Source organism: Podarcis bocagei, assembly GCF_964188305.1.
Source record: "Podarcis bocagei genome assembly, chromosome: Z".
NCBI classification, from domain to species: Eukaryota; Metazoa; Chordata; class Lepidosauria; order Squamata; family Lacertidae; genus Podarcis; species Podarcis bocagei.
The window spans coordinates 4186873-4211801 of record NC_138140.1 but is presented as its reverse complement, the minus strand read 5'-3'; the positions used below and the strand labels follow the sequence as shown (position 1 = coordinate 4211801).

General features: G+C 46.4%; 1 protein-coding gene across 3 annotated transcripts in view; it reads left to right on the top strand.

Moving 5' to 3' along the window:
• Positions 1-8185: 8185 nt before the first annotated feature.
• Positions 8186-24929, top strand: part of ENG (endoglin) — a 52571-nt gene continuing 35827 nt past the window's right edge. Inside the window, exons 1-2 of one of the 3 annotated variants that reach the window (XM_081179746.1) lie at positions 8186-8539; positions 24331-24494. In XM_081179746.1, the coding sequence (XP_081035872.1) occupies positions 8476-8539; positions 24331-24494 (228 nt within the window). In that variant the 5' untranslated portion in view covers positions 8186-8475. Of the gene's footprint in view, positions 8540-24330; positions 24495-24816; positions 24865-24929 lie in introns of those variants that run through there. The other 2 variants (XM_081179745.1, XM_081179747.1) reach the window with 2 other exon arrangements.

The window sequence follows — 24929 nt, the reverse complement described above, 5'->3', positions numbered from 1 at the left end:
GGGCCTTTTCAGTTATGGCCCCCGGATCACAAAATGAACTCTCCTGGAGTGGTGCATTGAGCCCCCACATTGCCCATTTATTTTATGTTTATTCATTGCAAGTCTTGTTGAAAACAATTACCAAACCCAAAGTGTCTTCTAAAACAAATACATGTACATATGCTAAGTCTTGTATACAGGGGCATCAAAACAATTTTGGAAAATCTTTTATGTGACAGGTTAAGCTCACATCCACAGGATATACAGACAATTCCCCATTTGCACACGATCAGCACACGTGACTGTTGACACACACACCAGTTTTGATGCTGAAAGGGGGTGGGGAAGAACAGGGTGGGTCAGAACGGGACAGAACAGACTAGCACACTTTCCACTGATGTGCGCAGTGTATGGGTACATAAGCAGGGATTCTGCTGTGCCACAAATGAAAGCATTAATGTACTTTATCCATAGTGGCTGCTTTTTATTAAGTGTATAATAAACAAGACTAACGAAGCACCCCAACATTTCAAAGAAAGGAAGGAAAACAATTTAGCATGGTCACATATAAGGTAAGGAGATTATAGGGAGAATTGTTCAAAAAAGTGGTACCTTAGCATTCCAAGGCAAGACATAAACAATGGATCAAAAACTCACATGATCAAAAACAGCGCTGGATGAAATCATATTTAGATGGAATTTGCCATTCTTGTGACTGTGTTGTTAAAATAAGCTACAAAAAACCCCACCAGACATCCACAAAGTCTGCTTCCCCACTGACAACCTGCAGTTGGTGGGTCAGTTTTGCTGATGTGCCTATGAATAAGGCTTTTAAAAACCAGCTCGTAATAGAGTGCTTTGGGTTATATTTATTTTTTCATAGTAAAAATGATAAAATGGTTGTGAGCAAAAGAGGCCTCACCACACAGTAGACGTGCAATGTCAGCTTCCCAGCAGGTGGATCACTGCTGATTCCTGGAAGGGAGAGAACATGTAGTATGGTGGCGAGAAGGGCACCTGGAACAAATGCACCAGTATGTACACTGGATTGGCTCCACTGGTGTGTTTGCGCCATGCTGACCTCCTTGCCCTTCTCCTTTCTGGGAAGCAAGAGCGACCCACCTGCCAGGAAGCTGGAGTAGTGACTCTACCCCAGCCTCTTCTGAGTATAAGCCTAGAATACAGTGGTACCATTTAATTCATTCCGGAGGTCTGTTCTTAACCTGAAACTGTTCTTAATCTGAGGTACCACTTTAGCTAATGGGGCCTCCCACTGCCGCCACACCGCCATCGCACAATTTCTGTTCTCATCCTGAAGCAAAGTTCTTAACCTGAGGTACTATTTCTGGGTTAGTGGAGTCTGTAACCTGAAGCATCTGTAACCCGAGGTACCACTGTATATGAATTGTAGAGCCGAAAGGGATCTAGTCCAACTCCATGCAATTGGCATTTGCTTTGGAAGGGAAGGTTATAAATTCTTGGGGCATTTAATTTATTTCATCATCATCATCATCATTTTATTTGCATGCTATCTTTCCATGGTTAAAACTATGCTCAAGGTGGCTTACAATATGAAAAATAAGAACTGAATCGACCCACCTTTTTCTTCTCATATGCGACAACTGAATGTGGCGCTGTAACTTCAGAAGTTTCTTGGTATTTGATCCCTTCTCTGTGCCTGTGTTTTATTTTTCTACTTTCACATTTATTTTTATTTGCCATACCCATCATTTTTATTGCATTCTGTATGTGTTTATACTAATCAACTTTTAATTAAAAAATATGAAAGAACTGCAACATAACAAAAGGAGTAACAAATAATAAAAAGCACATTAAAAACACACACAACCAAATTGATTGATTTCCACATAAATCATTAGATCTTAAAACAAAGATACAACAATAATAATATCAACAGCAGCAATAAACCCCCCTAAGAAATACCCCAGTCTTAGTGTCTGCTCATCAGCCTCAGCTTTTGCAGCTGGAGTCAGTCAGGATCCCACCCTCCCAGGCCAGGTGGGAAAGGCCAGAAAGGAGGGGGGAGCAGGTTTTCTGGGGCTCCCAGCCAATATGTTTAACAAAGGAAAAATTGTGCCACTTAGTTGTAAGTAAAACTGCTAAGCAGTGAACAAATTAATAAATATAGCAGCTTCTCCAGTGTTCTGACCTAAGGAGAAGGAGGAAAGTGAGATGGTGGTTGCAGGCCATGCCCTGAGGTTTGGGAGGAAGTGGGATAATGTAATTTCACAACTGACACCGGGGCTTAAACCCGTGGTTCCCACAAGGGGCAATTTGATTTTTAAGGGGGGTGCAATTCGAGAATGAGTTATTAACAGTGAATTTGCATTTCTTAGGGTTCTAGGGGCCTCGTATACAGTATATAAATATATATTGTGACATACACATTTTTAAAATTAAAATCAGAAGGTACACGGCGGTCAGCGGTGACAATGGAGAGATTATCTAAACAGAAAATTCACTGGGTGCATTCAGGGGGAGTAGCGCTCTGGGGTGGGGTGGGGGGTGCACCAGGATTTTAGAGATGCTTAGGTGGGGCATGGCCAAAAAAAGATTGGTAAGCACTGGCTTAAACAGAATGGTTTGCTCCTCTCACCAACACCTCCAGCCAGATTGCACCCTTCAGTGACCTCTTCAGCATATCCTTCCCCCTCTCTTGCCAGCTGGCTGAGCCAAGGAGGAAAGAGAAGGTGCTCAAAGGAACCAGTGCCTGAAAACATGATTGCCATCAAGGGAGTCCAGGGACTTCCAAGCACCTAGAGAGGCTGTTTTTTACCTCTCCAAGAAAAACAAAAACAGGGTATCCAGGAAATTCTTAGCACGATCTTAGCAAGCTCAACGGGAGATGGGGAAAGAAGTGAAGAGCTGGTTCTGGCAAGTGCATTTTAAGTGGCTGTTTTTACTCGCCTCCAAAATATTTTCTCTCCCTTGTTTTTCTAGCCACAATGGTTGTGTCAGAAGCAACAGAGACCTCTGAATGCTGTTTGCTGTTTCCAATAAATGTGGTTCGGTTTCGAACCATACATCTGATGAGCTTATGCCATAAGAGAGGGTGTTAGGAACCTATGGCACTCCAGATGTTGCTGGACTCCAACTCCCATAATCCCTTGCCATTGGCCACCAACCACTAACCGTACCTCTTATGCTGATAGGATGGGCCTGAGAGAAGGTGCTCATTTGAAGAGCCTAACACCTGGGCAGGTTAATATAGGGAGATATGATTTTTCATATACAGTGGAACCTTGGGTTACAGACACTTCAGCTTACAGATGCTTCAGGTTACAGATTCAGCTAACCCAGAAATAGTACCTCGGGTTCAGAACTTTGCTTCAGGATGAGAACAGAAATTCTGCAGTGGCGGCGCAGTGGCAGCAGGAGGCCCCATTACCTAAAGTGGTGCTTCAGGTTAAGAACAGTTTCAGGTTAAGAATGGACCTCCAGAACGAATTAAGTTCTTAACCCGAGGTACCCCTGTAGTCTGGGTCCAAGCCCAGCACTTTGAATTGTGCCTAGAAATGGACTGGTAGCCAGTGAAGTTGTTTTAGCAGGTGAATCACATCGTCCTTTTAAGCGGCCCCAGTCAGCAGTCTGGCTGCAACGTTATGGACCAGCTGCAGTTTCCAAACAGTTTTCAAAGGCAACCCTACATGGAGTGCATTGCAGTAGTGTAAACCAGATGTAACTAAGGCATGCATCACTGTGGCCAGATACTGTAGTGGCAGGGAGGAATTTGCTTGAAAATCTCTGTGCAGAAAAGATTCCTGCTTTGCAGGGGGTTGGACTAAATCAGGGGTCAGCAAGGTTTACTTCGCCTGAGCCAGTTCCCTCCAGCAAAGATCCCTCCATGGGCCAGACCGCGTTTGCACCCGTAATTTACGGTGTCTGCACAGACACAACTTCTGCCGTCTGTGTCTGCGCAGACGTGATTTCTGTCATCTGCACAGACATGATTTTTGGCATCTGCACAGACGTGATTCCGGCATCTGAGCATGCGCAGACACGATTTCCAGCACCACAGAAGCGAGTCCCTGCACCGCACCGGTTTAGCTCAGTTTGGGGGTGGCTCGTGGGCCAGTTAAACCACCCCTGTGGGCTGCTTGTGGCCCATGGGCTTTAGGTTGCCTACCCCTGGACTAAATGACACTCGTGGTCCCGTCAAACTCTACAATTCGATGATTCGATAATCCTGGGCCATGTTTTGACCCCACGGGCCACTAGTTTCCATTGATGGGCAGGGACATTGCTAGGTATTTTAGAGACTCAGGAAAGGGGAATGTGCACAAAAATGCATCTTGAATTACAATTGCAAATGATTAAATAAATGTATATATGTGTGTGTGTGTGTGTGTGTGTGTGTGTGTGTATATATATATATATATATATATATATATATATATATATATATGAATGATGCAGTCTTTAGAAAAAAAATCACAGGGCCTGGAAGAATGAAAAATAGTGAGAGATTGAAAATTTAATGGACATCTCTTTCCACCACAAGCTCTCTTTCAGGGGTGTCTTGAAGCCTGAATAGGGTGAGATACAGTTCAAATACTAATTTCTCATGTTTGGATGAGTGCATTTTTTGCACAGCGAACACGTGTGAAGTGGGACCTACATGACCATGCAATTTTTTTACATGTTACTTGGCTGGAGAACCGTGCTGCGAAATTCAGACAAGTGCAAATTTCAAGGGGGTGGGGGCTGTGTTCTGGTTAATGTATTGTTTCAGAAAGTGCGAATTAGGTGGACTCGCCTTTAATTGTGAACCAAATCAAATTTCTTCCCCATCCCAGGTGGGGGTGGAACAGAATGGGATGGCATTTTGATGAGGACAACATCAGCATCAGAAGAAGAAACCCCTACCTCACATGCTTAAACTGTGCCCAAGGTGGCTGTGCGTGCTAGAAAGCTCAGTGGTGGTAAGACCCCAACCATCTGCACCCAGCTTAATTTGCCCAGAAGTAAATAAGTTTCCTAGGTTCTGCCCTGAGTCTTCCAAGTACCTACCAGCACCCCTGGCCATCAGCAGAAGCCGTGGGCCCTTGAGATCAATGGCTGGCCCAGGATCAAAGGCGAAAGGCCATTGTGAATAATACACAGGTTTACAGGCCTGTCAGATGCTCCTGAAATATTTGTGGAGCCCCAGGGACAGGAAAGGAGTCAAGAAGCATCAAGCACTTAGACACAAATAATAAACTAGAGGGGTTCAGGAATTCAAACAAAACAACATACAGAGAGGCCTCAATACAAAAGAGGCTCTGGTTGTTGTACACCCAGTTGGTTAATAACTTTAATAGTTGCACAGAAAATGGAATTTGCAAAACTGCACGTCCTGAAATTCACTCTCCTATAAGAATGGGGGCAGGGGGGAGGGAAGGCTGTTCTGCTTTGCATCTGTTCACCCTACAACAGGGATGGAGAAGCATTGTCCCTACATGTGTTATTTGACCCCTACTCGCATCAGCCCATCTGCGGTTCGAATCCCCACAACGGGGTGAGCTCCCATTGCTCGGTCCCTGCTCCTGCCAACCTAGCAGTTCGAAAGCACGTCAAAGTGCAAGTAGATAAATAGGTAGCACTCCGGCGGGAAGGTAAACAGCGTTTCCTTGCACTGCTCTGGTTCGCCAGAAGCGGCTTAGTCCTGCTGGCCACATGACCCGGAAGCTGTACGCCAGCTCCCTCGGCCAATAAAGCGAGATGAGCACCACAACCCCAGAGTCATCTGCAACTGGACCTAACGGTCAGGGGTCCCTTTACCTTTACCCATCAGCCCTGCTGCCAGTAGTCAAGTCCGACCTTCTAGCTTATCTCCAGTGAAAAAAAATCACCTTCTTTCCCACAAGTTTTCCGAATATGTCCACCTTGGTGTCCACCTCACAGTCCCTTTTTTTAAGAGAGGAAGAAACAGAGGAGTCCACGGGGAAGTCAGGGAGGCCAGTGGTTCCAGTTCCAGTGATAGGCAGAGCCAGAGCCAATGACAGGAGGAGCCAACTAATTCCAATTTTGTCCCTCTCCTCTTCCCTGTTAGGGATGAATGGACTTGCCAATATCAGTTCCCTCCTTTTCTCATATTTATCAACCTTGAATTAAGTTCTCCACATTTCTCTAGCAATTTTCTATATGTTTCTTTTTTATAAAAAAAATCCTCATGAAAAGTTATCAGCATTTTAGCCTGAATTTCTGCATGCAATTTTGTCTGATATGCACATTTTTGCAAAGCGCTTTCCTTCAAGGACCTGTGCATTTTAACATGCACCCCCCCCCCCCAGTATATGCAATCTTGTACACATCGCCTGACTGGAGAACTGGATTGCAAAATTTGAGGAAGTGCAGATTTTGAATGACAGCTGCCTTGCAGTTCAGTTTTGTTTCAGAATGTGTGGATTTGATAGGCTCAGCTTTAAATGACTTTCTCCCTAATCCATACCACATTTTGGGAGGGTAATTTGGGGCACCCCAGCTGAGACCATCCCCTGCCCCCTCTGTGTTACCAACCCTCCCCCACCCCACCTATCTTTCTCCAGTAGTCCTCCTCCACCACCACCTTGGGAGAAGCGGCGCAGGTTGCGCTGACCTTCCAGCAGGTTGCGCTGGGCCTGCGCCCTATTGGGAGAAGCAGTGTGGCCCAGTGTGGCTTGCCAGAAGTCCAGCCCAGCCTGCACTGCATCTCCTGACACGACACAGACCGAAGCGGCCTGGGGAAGGTTGCACTGGCCTGCGCTGCATCCCCTGATGTGGCACAGACTGGATCTGCTTCTGCCTCCTCCTCCTCAGCACTGCAAATGAACTTCTGGAAGACGAGGTCAGGGTAAGTTTCCCTTCCGTTTTTTGGTCCTCTTTGTGAACTTGTGCCACAGCAGAACTCAAAAATGCCTGTATCCTGCTCCCTCACTCTGGTGCAACCAGCGGGGTGGGGTGGGGGGAGCAAAATTGGGACATTTGGGATTGGGAGAAGAAGCAGGGGTATCTTCTGCTAATTTGGGATGTCCCAGATAATTCGGGACACTTGAGAGGTCTGCTTAACCCTTCTCCCTGCTGAATTGTGCAAGGGGCAACCCTGAGTCTAAGGAGGAGGGCGCCAGCAGGCAATGGCACCCCCATGGACTGGTTTTAAGTAGGAGGTCAGGCAGGTGGGGGGCTGGCTGTGGGTAGAATGAGGTTGGTAGGGCAGTGCCCTGTTTGCACAAATGGGTCAGACCCCACTGGTCAGAGGAACAATGTGCCTGCTTCTGTCTCCTTGTTTCTGACTTCTCGCCCTAATTTAATTATTTGCTCCCTATACCTTGCAAACAAGGCTTAGGCCATATTCACACCACACATTTAAAGGGCTGTGATACCACGTTAACAGTCACAGCTTCCCCCAAGGGCTTCTGAGAGTGGTTTAAACACTCAATTTCTCTTTCCAGAGAACTCTGGGATTCGTCCCATGGACTGCAAGAAGATCAGACCTCTCCATTCTTAAGGAAATCAGCCCTGAGTGCTCACTGGAAGGACAGATCCTGAAGCTGAGGCTCCAGTACTTTGGCCACCTCATGGGAAGAGAAGACTCCCTGGAAAAGACCCTGATGTTGGGAAAGATGGAGGGCACAAGGAGAAGGGGACGACAGAGGACGAGATGGTTGGACAGTGTAGTACCAGCATGAGTTTGACCAATCTGCGGGAGGCAGTGGAAGACAGGAGTGCCTGGCATGCTCTGCTCCATGGGGTCACGAAGTGTCGGACACGACTAAATGACTAAACAACAACAACAAGGGGGGTGTCCTCACAATTCTCAGCACCCTTAACAAACTGCAGCTCCCACTGCTCCTTAGGGTAAGCAATGATCAAGAGCTGTGAATGTCTGGTGTGAATGTGGCCCCCACATACGCCACAAACAGGTCAAGTCTTGATCCCCAGGCAGCCCAAAAGGTGAAGACTCTGGGCTGCTTCTCTGTGGGGGGGGGGGGGAGAGAGAGACCACATCCGAGGGTCTCCCTCTGTCAGTGAGCGATCAGCTGCTATGTTTCGCCCCCCACCCCCCGCATCGTTTGAAGAACTTCAAAGAGAGAAAGAGAGGGAGGCGGGGGAGTGGGTGGGAGAGAGAGCCAGCAGCATTTCCTATTTGCTGTTTTGGCAGAGACGAGTTCTTGGCAAGCCTCCCTCCAAAGGGAGTCGATTTCCTGCCTCGCTTGGTCATCAAGGCTGAGCCGAGCCAGTTCCAAACATTCAAGCAGTGGGAGCTCCGAGGAGGCGCAGCGAGAGTCTCTGTGACAAAGCCATCTCGATTCCATCCCGTTTCCCTGCTGCCTCTCCCGACCCCCCTGGAAACCAGGACCAAGGCTGGATCGGAGAAGGGCAGAGCTGAGCCGCCTGCTTCTCCCGTGTCCCGTCACCAAGTACCACAGCCCTGCGGAGAGCTCCCCTCCATCACCCCTGCTCCTAGACACGGGCTAAGAGGAGTGAGAGAAGAGGAGAAGAAGGAGTCTAGGCGCTATGGAGACGGGACGGTGTCTGGCGGTCCTCTTTCTGACCTGGACCGTTGTGACAGCAGGAGCGAGTAAGTGGCTCTCTTTGGCGGTGCTGAGGGGGAGACAGGTGGGAAGATCTGCTGCCGCAACTTCATAAACCAACTGGTTCTTGGGTTGCTGCCTTAACTTTGCTGGTTTGCGTAAAACTGGGAAAATAATTAGTATTTAGGGAGAGATTGGGGGACGACGGGACTCCAAAGTGAACGCAAGAAGCTTCTTCATACCGAGTTGAAACATAGGTTGACTTAGCTCAGTGTTTTGTTTCAGGCCGGGGACATGAGCAGCTCCACTTCTGTGGGCCATTGAACTCCATCCCTTTCCCTTAGTTATCAGCCGGATAACTGTAAATCAGGGTGGGATGGGGGGAAGAATGGCCATATGACCTATTCCACAGAGGGCAGCCCTCTGCCTGAAGGACTGCTTGGTCCAAGTCTGGCTTAAAGTTAGAAAAATAAATAAGAAGGGAATCTTCCCAGGAGGGGCTTAGGAGAAGGGGGCGAGTGCCCAGAACTTCCAGCCTTTTCTCTCAAAAGTTGCCGGTCAGAAACGGACAAATCTGTCTGTTTTGGTGTCTGTTAGTTTTGCATTCTTCCCATCTTAAATCTAGTCCTCCATATTTCTGTAGTAATTTCTGGTTTTGCTTTTGTGTTTTAATTAAAAAGGTCACCAGAATTCTAACGTGAATTTCTCCTAATAAACTTTCTCTTGTATACCGTTTTGACATACTTTAATGCTAGCAGTTTCTCCTGTTAAAAGGCATGTTTTGTATGTTTTTTCCACACTTTTCATGCACGCACACTTTCCTTAATATATTCTTTTTGGCACATGGTGTTTGGTTGGAGAACTGCATCACAGAATTCAGAGAAGTGTGAATTTCTAAAGATAACTGTGTTTCGGTTTGCATGTTGGATGGAGAAGTATGTATTAGGTAGTTTCTCATGAAAATGCAAACAAATTTGAATTTATCCCTCTCAGTCCTAGTGGATATACAGAGAGCTAGTAGAAATTGGCCCCATTCAGAAGTCTCCATGACAGTAAATGGCGCACGGTTTAATCTGTTTATTGTTTACAAATTCATAATCTGCTTCACAGCCAAAGGTCATCAAAACAGGATACAATAAGAAAAAACCGAAAGGTTACAGGCCCAGTCAACTAAAAGCAATAAAACTGTCAAATAAAAGACTGTCTCTGCAATTGTACAGTTTATATTCCATTTAAAAACTGGATCATATTTTACAGAGATCCTTTTAAAATAAAAATGTTTTCAGTAGTGGCCTAAGTACTAAGACACAAATTTCGGTTGGTAACGTAATTTAGAGGGCTGGAGCTGCAACACTAAAACCCCAGGCTCTAGTGCATGCCAAGTGTGTGTCTCTGGTGCGCCATGTGATGCTCTCAGAAGTGGTCCATCAGAGGAAAACAGTTGCCAGGCAGGGATATACAGGGTGACTTGGTTCCAAGTTGTTTAGAGCTTTATATGCCAAAATTCTGAACTGAGCCAGGTAGGATATTGGTAGTTAAGAAACAGGGCTATGGAGAAGGGGACAGCTGCCTCTATAAATTCTCAGACCCCATAAAAAAGATGTTTTGCGATGTTTCCCACCCTTCTCAGTTACTTGCAACCCTCTCCTAAAAGGTGATGACTTGGAAGTCAATCACACAGAGAGTGGACGCTTCTTTCAGTCCTTGCAAAGAATTGCATTGCTGGATGCTTGGACCGATAAGACCAAAATGGGAAACTCTGTGGCTCACAGCTCGGTGCATAAGCCCCTGCTTTTCATGCATGAGGTCCTGGGTTCAAAGCCCACTATCTCCCGTATAATACAGTGGCAGGAGTGTTGAACTAGGGCCTGGGAGAGCAGAGTTCAAATCCCCACTCAGTCATGAGGTTCACTGAGTGGACTCTTCTTCGTTGGTCATCTCGTCCAACCTCGGCAATGCAGGAATCCTTTTGCCCCATTTGCGGCTTGAACTCATGACCCTGTGATTAAATGTCTCCTGTTCTACGGACTGAGCTATCTGCATCATTCAGCAAAGAGAAAGGTCAATAAGCTAATACATAATATACCAACTCAAGAAATTTCAATACAGCTAAGGGAGCCAAACCTTGGTTAATCTTTTGTGGATTCTGATAACCACGTAGGTGCTGCTCCCAAGCATCCTGTTTATTGAACACTCATCCGGATTTGTTTGTTTGTTTTTAAGTTATTTATTGCATTTTTTGAACACAAAACAAACCAACATACATATACAATACCATCACCATAAAACAGAACAGAAAAAAAGAAGAAAAATTAAAAAGTAAAGAAAGAATGAGTATAACAACATCGATTTGTCCATTAATCATATTCTCATAACCTTTGGACTTCCTCACATCCCCCTTTCCTGCGTTCTCAGTCATGCAGTTACACACAGCAAATTATTACCTTATTTCAAATCTTATTTTGTAGTTCTCAGATATTATATCCCCAATTTCCGATATTTTTATCATATACTAAACTGGTTGACTTACGCATAATATCACCTCAGATTCCAGCATTTTCTTAAGCATCACTTAGTCATACATCTTACAGCTAGGTTACTGATGCCATGTTGTTTTTTATCATGCATTCTCTTAGCATTCATATAGCTTATGATGTTTTTGTAAATAGTCTTTAAATTTCTTCCAGTCCTCTTCCACCGTCTCTTCTCCCAGGTCTCGAATTCTGCCAGTCATCTCAGCCAGTTCCATGTAATCTATCAGTTGCGTCTGCCATTCTTCCAGAGTGGGCAAATCCTGTGTTTGTGGGGAGATTAGGTAGCAGTGTGTTGCCCCACACTAAGGAGTGGGGATAAATTTGATTCAGTTCTCAATTAAAGGTGAATCCACCTAATTTTCAGTTTCCGAAAGAAGATGAGAATGGAAATTCTCATTTATCTTAATTTTACAATGCGGTGCTCCAACCAAACAATGTTCACAAAAAATGTATAAATTAAAGGGAAGTGTGCATAAAAGGGTTTTTGTTTTTTTAAAAGCATACAAAAATATATTGTATTAGGGGAAATTGCAAAAAATTGTACATCAGTCAAAACTGCACACAAACATGTTTATTAGGAGAAATCTGCACTAAAATACTGACCAGTTTTCATGAGGCCTTTATAAAAATCGCAAATTGCTGGAGAAATGTGGCAAACTGAATTTAAAGATGAAACACTGATAGAATCAAACCTGACAGATCCATGCATCCCTACCCACATATTTTCAAGTGCATGTCCCCATCACTTTGGTCTAACCTTTTCGGGGGCAGCAAACTTGTTGTGCAAGGCCCCCAAAACAACTATAATTTCACAAACTGAATTTGCAGAAATTTGATTGATTCCTGCACAAAAATAGCCACACTTGGAAAGCACCCTAAAACTTTAAAATGAGAATTAGACCATTTCCTGGAGCAAACAGCTGTCAATGGCTACTAGCTATGATGATTACTATTTGCTGTGAGGAAAGTTAATGTTGCTCTCAGATCTTGCTTACAGTGGGGCACCTTGCTGGCCACTGTGAGAAGAGGATGTTGAATTAGATGGGCCGCTGGCTTGATCTATTAGAACTATACTTATGAGCTGCATACTATTATTGTATCCACATGGACACAGGAATTAATCAATAGTTTCTGCCAGAAGAATGGGGAACATGTGGCGCTTCAGGTGTCAGATCCCATTAAATGGTGAGACATGATGAAAGTCAGAGTCCATAGATTATTAGAATTATGCATCTAGTGTATCATAAGGTCTTCAGTTCATTTATCCCCTGCTGCTGGAGCTCCTCTGCAACAAGCAGAAATGTTGCATGCAGGCGTACCCTCTGGGGAGGAGGGGGCCGAGGACCCCCCTAATTTTCAAGGAGAGGGCTGGCCCCCCTCAATATTCCATGGCCTGCCAGGCCCTGTTGAGCCTTCTTGCAACTAGCAGAAGGCTGCACCAAAGTGAGATTGCACCAGCCTGCACAGCATCTCCTGATGCTGCAGGTACTGGCAAAGCCTAGCAGAAGGGTGCACCAGCCTGCGCAATGTTTGGACTTGTGTGTGACATCACATGTGCACACCGGACCCCTTCAATCTTGGGGGCAATCTGGCACCTGTGATTGCATGTCAGCTGCCCTTGTTGCTGCATGCTGCAGAAACCTCGACAGGAAATCTAGCGAAGAGGGGCTTTGGGCTCAAATGTATAGGGAAGTGTCATTATGGAAGACCATGTTCTGGGTATGCAGACCGCTGCAGGCTCAGTCCCGTGCATCTCTCATTTAAAAGATTGCCAGAGCCATTGCAGACAGCTTCCAGTTACAGTCCACAAGACTGAACAAGTTACAGGTAGGTAGCCGTGTTGGTCTGCAGTAGTCGAAGCAAAATTAAAAAATTCCTTCCAGTAGCACCTGAGAGACCAACAAAGTTAGTTATTGGTATGAGCTTTCGTGTGCATGCACACTTCTTCAGATACACTGAAACAGAAGTCACCAGACCCTTATACAGTGGTACCTCGGGTTACAGACGCTTCAGGTTACAGACTCTGCTAACCCAGAAATAGTACCTCAGGTTAAGAACTTTGCTTCAGGATGAGAACAGAAATTGCGCGGCGGCAGCAGGAGGCCCCATTAGCTAAAGTGGTGTCTCAGGTTAAGAACAGTTTCAGGTTAAGAACGGACCTCCGGAACGAATTAAGTACTTAACGCGAGGTACCACTGTATATAGTGAGAGGGTGGGGAGGGGTATTACTCTGAAGAATGGTGGGAATGGGTGATTGGCTGATAGGTGTGGTAAACCTGTTAACGACTGCAATTGGTCTTACAGGAAAAAGCAATGGGTGAGATGGCTAAAAACAGCTTTATCATGTATAATGAGATAAGAATCCAATGTCTCCATTCAGACCAGATCTCTCCATGGTTTTAAGTTTGGTAATAGGTTGCAATTCAGCAACTTCTCTTTCCAGTCTATTTCTGAAATTCTTTTTTAATACTGAGGAAGGAAGACAAATAGTCTGGCTTAATATAAAACCGCTTTGCATGTTCCCATCAGCTCCAGTAAAAAACCACCCCATGGAGGCTGAACCCTATGGGCACATGAGTCGCTGCTTTGCCAACTTCAGTCTGCCCCCAGCCAGCCCTCACTTTCTGCCTTCCAGGGGACAGCAGGAGCTGTCAATTTCCCCGTACTCCAGGCATGCCCAAAGTCTGTTTCGGGGGCTTAATCCGGGCCACTGGCCAATTGAATTTGGCCCCTGTGGCAGTATATGTCGTGGGGTAAAATCCTTTAAAAAAAGCTCAGCAACTTTATTCGGCCCTCGCGCATGTTCACTTCATCAAATCTGGCCCTCTTTGAAAAATGTTTGGGCACCCCTATTCAATCTCAGGTAAGGATGGGGAGAAGGCAGTGACAGAGTGTTCTCCACCAGTGCCCAGGGCGAGTGTGTGTGTGCCAGGGCACACGGGAAACACCGTGGGAGTGGCGCATGCTGCTGGAATAACCTTCACCCACTGGCCAGCTGGCTTTGAGGGGCATAGTCACGGTGCCGTGTGAGCCCACAGTCGCTTTGAGCGGCATTTGCAGGGCACCATGAGATGTTGTGTCCATCTCAGGCATCCTCCACCTGGAGGGCAGCTGCGAAGGACACAACAGCTCATGACACCCTGCACCCCCCCAAAAAAACTGTACCTGGGGTGACAGCTCCCCCAGCCCCCATCATGCTACACCTCTGGGAGGTCAATCCAGTTCACTTTTAAAGTCTAGCAAATTCACACTTCCCAAAACAATACGCAGCATGTGTGCTGGTGAAACCACAGCTTGGTTTCCAAAGAGTGAAAGGTCAGATAGTTGAGGGTAGGAGCAGGGCGTTTAAATTACTTTCTGGGGAGGATCACTATCCACTGAACAAGGCCTCACTCACTACAGTGGTACCTCGGGTTACATACGCTTCAGGTTACAGACGCTTCAGGTTACAGACTCCGCTAACCCAGAAATATTACCTCAGGTTAAGAAGTTTGCTTCAGGATGAGAACAGAAATCATGCAGTGGTGGAGTGGCGGCAGCAAGAGGCCTCATTAGCTAAAGTGGTGCTTCAGGTTAAGAACAGTTTCAGGTTAAGAACAGACCTCCAGAACGAATTAAGTATGTAACCAGAGGTACAACTGTATTTGTATGTGGCCCCCCAGGAAGATATGTGGCCCTCAGGCTAAGAAAGGTTTCCCACTCTGGTACACAGGGACAACTGGAGTGAATGCAATTCAAGCGCCATATTTTTCACTCTATAAGACGCACCAGACCATAAGACGCACCTAGTTTTCGGAGGAGGAAAACAAGAAAAAAAATATTCTGAATCTCAGAAGCCAGAACAAGAAGAGGGATCGCTGTGCAGCGAAAGCAGCGATCCCTCTTGCTGTTCTGGCTTCTGGGATAGCTGCACAGCCTGCATTCGCTCCATAAGACACACACACATTCCCCCTTACTTTTAAGGAGGGAAAAAGTGACTCTTATAGAGCAAAAAATACAGTAATCCTAAAACAGACCATTAAGATAAGCCAGTGGTCATCCCCATATTATACGTGGGTGGCTGAACTGGAGAAATTAAAATTGGGACTCTTGCCCAACCCACATATGAGGTCTTGCTCAGTGAATAGTGATCCTCCCCAGAAAGTGATTTAAACGCACTGCTCCTGCCCTCAACTATCTGACCTTTCACTCTTTGGAAACCAAGCTGTGGTTTCACCAGCACACAAGTTGCATGGTGAGGAAGGGAAGAAGAGGTTCTGCTCACAGGAAATAGTTTAAAGTTTTGGGGCTGGGAAAGCACCCGGGGTGCAAAAGAGAGAGAGAAGAGAAATTGCAAAGTTGCAGATTTTTCTTCACTTTCTGAAGGAGGAGGGGGAAGAATGGAGGAAGTGGAGCAAAGGGGAAACCACAGGGATTCCTTCTTGAAGTGTTTAGAAAGTTGAGGCGGCGAAAAATCAGCCAAGTAGTGCAAGAGCAAAGATAAACTGGGAAGGGATTTGGACTGTGAAAAGTGAGAGGCACTGCTTGTTCCCATCCATTCCTATTCCCTATGAATAATACACCCCCCAACACCCACCCACAGAACTGGGTTAAGTAACCACAGAAAATGGCAAGGGGCAGGTGGGAATTGAATCCCAAACCATTAAAAAGGAGACTAGGAATGAAACTAGACTAGATGTTGTTTGCATCAACTGCTAGAGCAGGGGTGAGGGAATTTTCAGCCAGGGGGGTGCATTCCTTCCTGGGCTGCTTTCCAGGGGCCACATGTCTGTGATTGGCAGAGGCTTGCATTTAACACATGGTGCAAACAATTTAAACAAATAAAAGTGCGTGAAGCAAATAACATGAACTTTACCTTTGTGAAGTAGACTGGTTCCTACACGGACTCACATTTCCCTCTCTGCCCTCTTTCTGACTCCCAGATGCTGGGAATCACACACAGAGTGCTCTTGCACTCAGGTCCTGCTTCACATGAAACTCTTTAATGTAGCCTTCCCCAACCTGGTGTCTTCCAGAAGTTTTGGAGTACAACTCCCATCAGCTCAAAACCATGGACAGAAACATTCATATTTGGGCAACGGCTCCTTCAGCTTTCGCTGAGCACAATACTGAAGTTGGTTATGCTTAGATCTTGTGTTGCAGAGTACTCTTGTGAGACCTTAGATCTGAACTACCTTACCATTAGGGACGCGGGTGGCGCTGTGGATTAAACCACAGAGCCTAGGACTTGCTGATCAGTAGGTCGGCGGTTCGAATCCCTGCGATGAGGTGAGCTCCCATTGCTCCCAGCTCCTGCCCACCGAGCAGTTCGAAAGCACGTCAAAGTGCAAGTAGATACAGTGGTACCTCAGGTTAAGTACTTAATTTGTTCCGGAGGTCCGTTCTTTACCTGAAACTGTTCTTAACCTGAAGCTAATGGGGCCTCCCGTTGCCGCCACGCCGCCGGAGCACGATTTCTGTTCTTATCCTGAAGCAAAGTTCTTAACCCGAGGTACTATTTCTGGGTTAGCGGAGTCTGTAACCTGAAGCGTTTGTAACCCGAGGTACCACTGTAAATAGGTACCACTCCAGCGGGAAGGTAAACGGCATTTCCGTGCGCTGCTCTGGTTCGCCAGAAGCGGCTTAGTCTTGCTGGCCACATGACCCGGAAGCTGTACGCCGGCTCCCTTGGCCAATAAAGCGAGATGAGCGCCACAACCCCAGAGTCGTCCGCAATTGGACCTAACAGTCAGGGGTCCCTTTACTTTTACCTTACCACTAGGACAGTAAACCAAACTTGGTCAACAGCAAATGAGTTTGCACTTGACAGAGCTTTTAGCTGAATGTAATTGGGAGGTGTTTATTTAACCATTTAATAACAATGCTTCAGAAACCGCACTCAGAAAACCCAGTACTAGTTCCAAAAGTTTATACTAACTTCAGGCTCACTTACAAGAATGTGTTTTATAGATGCATGATATTGTATGTTGTGGTGTGTATATGGGAATGCAGGGTTCCATAAACTATTTTTGTGGATCTCCTGGGAAATAAATTTTAAGGGGGGGGGGAGAAACCACACTCAGGATAAAAGCAGAGGGTTAAGCAGCAGGTATTGAGGGGACGCTCATCAAATTTGCAGATGACCCCAAACTGTGAGGAGTAGCCAATGCTGTCAAAGACAGAATCAGAATTCAAAATGACCTTAACAGATTGTAGAACTGGGCCCGAACTAACAAAATGAGTTTCAGTGGGGACAAATGTAAGGTTCTGCACTTAGGCAGGAAGAACCAGATGCACCAATATAAGATGGGAGGCACCTGGCTTACTTTCACAGTACCTGTGAAAAGGATTTGAGGGTCTTGGTGGACCATAAGCTTAACATGAGCCAACAGTGTGATGCAGCAGCAAAAAAAAGCTGACGCTGTGTGTCAACAGAAGTATAGTGTCCAAATCAAGGGAAGTAATAGTACTACGGTGGTACCTTGGGTTAAGTACATAATTCGTTCCAGAGGTCTGTGCTTAACCTGAAACTGTTCTTAAGCTGAAGCACCACTTTAGCTAATGGGGCCTCCTGCTGCCGCCGCACCAAGCACTTCTCCTCCTGAAGCAAAGTTCTTAACCTGAGGTACTATTTCTGGGTTAGCGGAGTCTGTAAACTGAAGCATATGTAACCTGAAGCATATGTAACCCGAGGTACCACTATACTACTCTATTCTGCCTTGGTCAGACCACACCCCGAATACTGTGTCCAGTTCTGGGCACCATAATTTAAGAAGGATGTTGACAAGCTGGAAGGTGGGCAGAGGAGCGCAACCAAGATGATCGAGGGTCTGGAAACCAAGCTGTATGAGGAACATTTGAAGGAGCTGGGTATGTTTAACCTGTAAAAGAGGAGACTGAGAGGAGATCTTTCATCTTCAAATATCACGTGGTCACATGGAAGATGGAGCAAGCTTGTTTTTATCTTGCTTTAGAGCAGGGGTAGTCAACCTTTTTATACCCACCGCCCACTAATGCATCTTTCTTGATGGTAAAATTCCCTTACCGCCCACCGGTGCTTGATGGAAAGAGGATTCGGCTTGTGCCGTAGAACCTCCTATCGCCCACCTAGAATCCTGAAACACCAACTAGTGGGCAGTAGGGACCAGGTTGACAACCCCTGCTCTAGAGGATAGGACTTGATCCAATGATCAAATTATAAGAAAGGAGATTCTGACTAAACATGAGAAAAAAACTTTCTGACAATAAGAGCTGTTCCACAGTGGCATGGTCTCCTTCGGGGGGTTGTGGGCTCTCCTTCCTTGGAGGTTTTTAAGCAGAGGTTGGATGGCCGCCTGTCATGGATGCTTTAGCTGAGATTCCTGCACTGCATGGGGTTGGACTGGATGACCCTCAGGGTCCCTTCCAACGCTACAATTCTATGATTCTATGAACCCGCTGCCAGAAAGCCTTCTCTGACGAAGGCCCACGCGGATCGCCTGTTTTGCTGAGCCATGCAAGGCATTAGTACCTCCCAAATTGGCATGAATAGGTCACATCTCCTGTGTGGGAACTTTTTTTACGCCAAAGGCAGGCCGCTTTGGTTAATCTTCAGACGTGAGTGGTTGGTGCCGCTCTCCTGTTTGCCGCCGCCGAGCCGATCTAATCTCTTTGCTTTTGTGTGTGTGGGTCCAGCAGAGATCTCGGGCCCTGAATTAACATAAACAGATAAAGCTTTTGTCTGTGTGGCGCACTGCTCAGCCTTGAGGCTTCACGGCCTTGTCCCGACAGCATTTTCCTAGACAGGCTGTGTGGTGCAGGACCCAGAAAAGGGAAGGGTGACGCAGCCTGTAGAGTCCAGATAAGCGACTGTTTGTCTTCCTCTGGATGCTGCCGGCAGTGGGGTTGGCCTAGGTTGGTACACTGAGGAAATATGGGACAATAGGTGGGGTAGAGGACACAGCGTCATGGAAGCAGCCTGGGCCGTGACCTTAGAGTAAGGGACTCGCAGGAATCTGTCCTGTGCCGGCTTGGCTTCTACTTCATCCCGCTGTGTGCATTTTTCTTCTCAGGAGTCAGGTGTCATTTGTTGCCATTTGCCCCCCACCCACAGCATTTTGTATACATTATGCATCTCCATCAAGAGGGGTCAGGAAACTGGGATTTGACACCCTGTGAGAACACATTGAATTGTGAGTGGTGCGCCTGCATCTAAACCGTGCAGAATGGAAAAGATCTGTTTACTGCATTGTCCATTTAAAGGTAAAGGGACCCCTGACCATTAGGTCCAGTCGTGGCCGACTCTGGGGTTGCGGCGCTCATTTTGCTTTACTGGCCAAGGGAGCCGGCATACAGCTTCCGGGTCATGTGGCCAGCATGACTAAGCCGCTTCTGGCGAACCAGAGCAGCACACAGAAACACTGTTTATCTTCCCGCCGGAGCGGTACCTATTTATCTACTTGCACTGGTATGCTTTCGAACTTCTAGGTTGGCAGGAGCAGGGACCGAGCAACAGGAGCTCACCCCTTCGCGGGGATTCGAACTGCCGACCTTCTGATCAGCAAGTCCTAGGCTCTGTGGTTTAACCCACAGTGCCACCCGCGTCCCAATTGTTCATTTACGCCTTGTTAAATAGGCACTATCAGTGAAATGTCTTCGCAGAGGCTGGGCAGCCAGCTGCCAGGGAGGGTGCTGTAGAATCGTGTGCTGCAAGGTCTGCACTGAGCTGGGCTCACAGGTGTCAACTTGAATAAAATATGCATAATCGATCACAAGATACAGCTTGCACACACCATTTGAATGGTAATGCCCATCAACGTTGGGGGAAACACCTCAAATATTTTATTGGGGGCCCCGAAGTGACCTCGGCCCCTAGGGAGTTGGCTCCTATGGCGGGGCTAGATGAACCTCCATTGTACCAGCTAATATTCCCACATGTTTTCCAGAGGCAGATCCGTCCCCATATTAGGGAAGGCCACAATAGTCCAGAATTGGGGACTATATTATTATTATTATTATTTGATACAATGGTACCTCTGGATGCGAACAGGATCCGTTCCGGAGCCCTGTTTGCATCCAGAAGCGAACACAACCCGCGTCTGTGCGTGCACGGGTTGCAATTCGCCACTTCTGTGCATGCGCATGACATCATTTTGACCATCTGCACATGCGCGAGCGGCAAAACCCGGAAGTAATGCACTCCGTTACTTTAGGGTCGCCGCAGTGTGCAACCCGAAAATACTTATCCCGAAGTTACTTCAACCCGAGGTATGACTGTACTATTAATTACATTTCTATACCAGGGCAGTTATAATATAAAAGCACAAAACTGCATACATCATGCCTGAGCATTTTTGCCAGCTTGCAATTTTGCCCTCAAAATCTGCTAATGCCGCTTGCTTGCTTGCCTGGATGGAGGACAGAGAGGGGTGTGTGAGTGTGTGCAGGAACTTCTGTGACAAAGGTAAAATAAGCATTCATTCCTCCACCTGCTTTTGCCTCTTGCCCCACCCAACCCTGGCACATGGCCCTCAAAAGGTTTCCCAGCCTGGAATATGGCCCTCAGGTTGAGGAAAAGGTTCCCAGGCCTGCCTCTCCATGCTTCTCCTCTAGCCCACATGCACTCTTGGATTAACGTGCCATTCTGCTAATTGCCAGACTCCAAGCTATAATCGAGAGAGTCTTCATGCCCTTCCAATGTGATCAGTTACTTGTAATTAAGATTAGTATGGGTGGGATTGGTAACCTGTGGCCCTTCAGATGTTGTTGGGGCTCATCAGCCCCTGCCAGCATAAATTTATTAAAGCATGGTATTTATTCAGGGGAAAGGCTATAGCCCAGTGGTAGAGAATCTGCTTTGCGTGCAGAAGGTTCAATCCCTCGCATCTTCAGGTAGAGATAGCAGAGACTCTGGTCTGAAAGCATGGAGAGCCACAACCTGTCAGCATAGACCAGGGATGGTGAACCTGTGGCTGTCCAGACATTGCTGGACTCCAACTCCCATCAGCCCTTACTAGCATGAACAATGATTATGGGAGTCCAACAAACATCTGGAGGACCACTGTTTCCCTCCCCTGTTAGCAGGAGATGAGTTCTGAAGGGTTGTGCCAAATCAACTTGGGAATTATGACACATTTGTGGATGTTAAGGCTATCAGTGGCTGCTAGTCATGATAGCTGTGTCACCACCAATATCAGAGGTGGTGTGCCTCTGAGTCCCAGCAGATGGGCATCACAGTTGTGAGAGTGCCATTGTGCTGGTGCCCTCTGACAGGCTTTCCAGAGGCATCTCATAGATCACTGTGAGCTGAACTAGAGATGCCTTTGGTCTGATCAAACAGCCAGGCTCTTCTGTGGGTTTGAAGAAAGGATTTGAAAGAAGAGAGGGAGGTGGCATCTTGATGCAAATTTCAGAGGACCACATTGGGAGCCTTATTATTTATGCATGCCCAGGACCTCCCTACGCGCTACCCAGGCTTGGGCTCCAGAGAGGTCACTTTGGTGCTGCTAATGTAGTGGTTTGACTTCACCCCTGAAGGTAAACTCCATTGTTCCTTGAGACAGAGGAGTGCCAACATCACACCTTGCCTCTAAGCAGCTCAAGGTAGAACACATGGCCTGTCCCTTCTTCATTTCATCCTCACAGTGACCCTGTGATGTAGCTTAGGCTGACAGTTTGGCGACTGGCCCTAGGTCACCTGGTGAGTGGTCACCTGGTAAACGGCGTTTCCATGCGCTGCTCTGGTTTGCCAGAAGTGGCTTAGTCATGCTGGCCACATGACCCGGAAGCTGTACGCTGACTCCCTCGGCTCCCTTGGCTCATCTCATCGGCGAGATGAGCGCCGCAACCCCAGAGTCGGTCATCACTGGACCTAATGGTCAGGGGTCCCTTTACCTTTACCCTATGTTAGGGTTGCCATAACCACGATTTCAAAAGTGGAATTGATGTCTGGGGAAATTTTTCCAAAGGCGGTGCTTTGTCCAAGTCAATAGAAATATAGCAACCCTGCATAGAATCATAGAATGCTAGAGATGGAAGGGGCCATAAGAGTCATCTAGTCCAACCCCCTGCAAAGCAGGAATCTTTTGTCCAATGTGAGACTGGAACCCAGGAGCCTGAGATTAAGAGTCTGATGCTCTACCAACTGAGCTATGTCATCCAGCCAGTGGCGTAGCATGGGTTGTCAGCACCCAGGGCAAGGCAAGTAATTTGCGCCCCCTAACCCGTGGATTTGCGCCCCCTAACCCCCAGATGTTGCGCCCGGTGCGGCCGGCTCCCCCTGCACCCCCCACGCTACGCCACTGCATCCAGCTATTGAAGTTGCTAGTTAAGCACTGAAATGTAAAGGTTCTTTTTCCAGCAGCACATTTGGCTACTGAACAGAAGCCATGACCTTCTGTTGCCATTATCTTGATAAACTCCCAGAGAACTGTTTTCTGAGGAATAACTCAATTAACTCAAATAGGAGCTTTCCAATTTCCTCCTCTCAGCCCACCACAGTCCTCCCCCAGTCCTTCCCAGTCTGAGAATTAGTGGAATGGGGCCCTCCCTTGAGAAAGTTAACTTCCTCGCTTGTTTCAGTGGTTTGTCTGGGGCATCATGTGATTTCAAGCAGGGGTGAGTTGGGACAGGAAGTCTCTCATGCTAGGTTTCATTCAGCTCATGTGACAATTGAGGTGAAGTTTCTATTTTTTATTTTAAAAAAAGAAACTTAAGCAGAAAGATATAGCCCACTACAAATCAGTGTTCTATGAGACGAGCAGAGAGATCCTGAGGTGAATTTCTCTCTGCTATTATTTGGATAGAAATAACAGATAGAAAGGCAGATGTTGCTATTTCCCCACATTCCTTGCTTCCCCCAGGAATGAAAAGTCCTAGGGGCATGCTGCAATGTTTAGCTGACAGGTCAGCATGAACTTATGGTGACTTTGTAATATTTACTTTATTACCCAATATATAAGCAGAGCATTTGGGAAATAAATAAATACTCCTTCATCAAGCAGCAAATCCACCAACAATTGTTTAAGATCATTATAAAGCATTGGTCTTCAGGTGAGCTCAGTATTTACAACAGGGGTAGTTAATGTGCTTCTCTGCAAATGTTGTCGGACTCTACCACCCATTGTCACTCACTATTCGCCATTTGGAGAACACTAACCGGCAGCGGCTCTTCATGGTAGCAGGCTAGGGTCTCTCCCAACCCTACCTGGAGATAGATGCTTAGGGCTGAATCTGGAGCATTCTGCATGCAAGGTGGATGCTCCAACACTGGGACACAATCCTCCCCCCAGAAGAGCATTCTGGTTGTGGAAGGGGGATTGTTGACATTCACATGACAAACTCATTTTGTATGGATGGATGAAAATGCACTTAGTTGTTACAACCCTTTATTGCTTCCCTGTGCTGTTCCAGTGCTATATTCGGACCTTAAATGCCTAGGATGAGCATGATTATCAATATTCCTTCCACTGATGGAAATACAAGCGACAGACTGTAAGATGTAGTCTTCATCTGAAGGATGGTGACTAAACCACTTCACTGAGAGCAAACTAACACACATAGGAAGCCCATTAGAAATTCTTCAAACTTCCCCCAGGTCTAGTCTCTTGTGCTCTCCAGCTGGCTGTAAAACATGGACTGGAAGTGCTCTAGACCATGGCAAACTGGAACAAAACGAACATGGACTGGATTATTCTGACATTACACTAATGAGGTTTCAGTTTCTTGTTTTCTCTGGTTTAGATTCAGGTCTCTGCATTTCTACACCGATAAAATAAATCCTCATAAATATGTCAGCATTCTTGTGTTAATTTCTCTTGATAAACACATCTTAGCAACCTATTTCCATTTTTATAAGGCAATTTCTTTATGTCATCTTCACACATATATGCATTATATCCTCTTTCCCCTAATAAACATATGTTGTACAGTGCTGGAGAACTGCAAAATTTGCAGAAGTGAATTTTGAGAGGGAGCAGTTTACATTCATGTAATGGTTCAAGTACAGTGGTACCTCAGGTTAAGTACTTAATTCGTTCCAGGGTCTGTTCTTAACTTGAAACTGTTCTTCACCTGAAGCACCACTTTAGCTAATGGGGCCTCCTGCTGCTGCCGCGCCACCGGAGCCCAATTCCTGTTCTTATCTTGAAGCAAAGTTCTTAACCTGCAGCACTATTTCTGGGTTAGCGGAGTCTGTAACCTGAAGCATATGTAACCTGAAGCGTATGTAACCCAAGGTACCACTGTAAAATGAAATAGGTTTTTTCTCATTAAAATGCTAGCTGAATCAGTTTTCTTTCTGATCACTTTATTACATTGACCCTGATTCTTTTTTCTTCCCTTCCTAGGCCCAGTGGATGACCCAGGCTGCACCCTTCAACTAGTCAGGAATGACCAACGGGTCAAAATGCTCTACACAACTAGTAGGGTTACGAGCGGTTGCGTGGGCCGTGGGCCCAGAGACACCAACATGGAAGTCCATATTCTTAACCTGAAGTACAACATCTCACAGGTGAGCAGCTCATACAGCAGACAAATGTCCCCTTCTTTCTTGGGAGAGTTCCAGCTTCTAGAGATGTGGGATTATGTGTCACCTGTAGTAGTGCCAATTCTGCTTATTAAAGTGGTCAAGTGGGCACATGTAGAGACACCAACATGGAAGTCCATATTCTTAACCTGAAGTACAACATCTCACAGGTGAGCAGCTCATACAGCAGACAAATGTCCCCTTCTTTCTTGGGAGAGTTCCAGCTTCTAGAGATGTGGGATTATGTGTCACCTGTAGTAGTGCCAATTCTGCTTATTAAAGTGGTCAAGTGGGCACATGTAGAGACACCAACATGGAAGTCCATATTCTTAACCTGAAGTACAACATCTCACAGGTGAGCAGCTCATACAGCAGACAAATGCCCCCTTCTTTCTTGGGAGAGTTCCAGCTTCTAGAGAT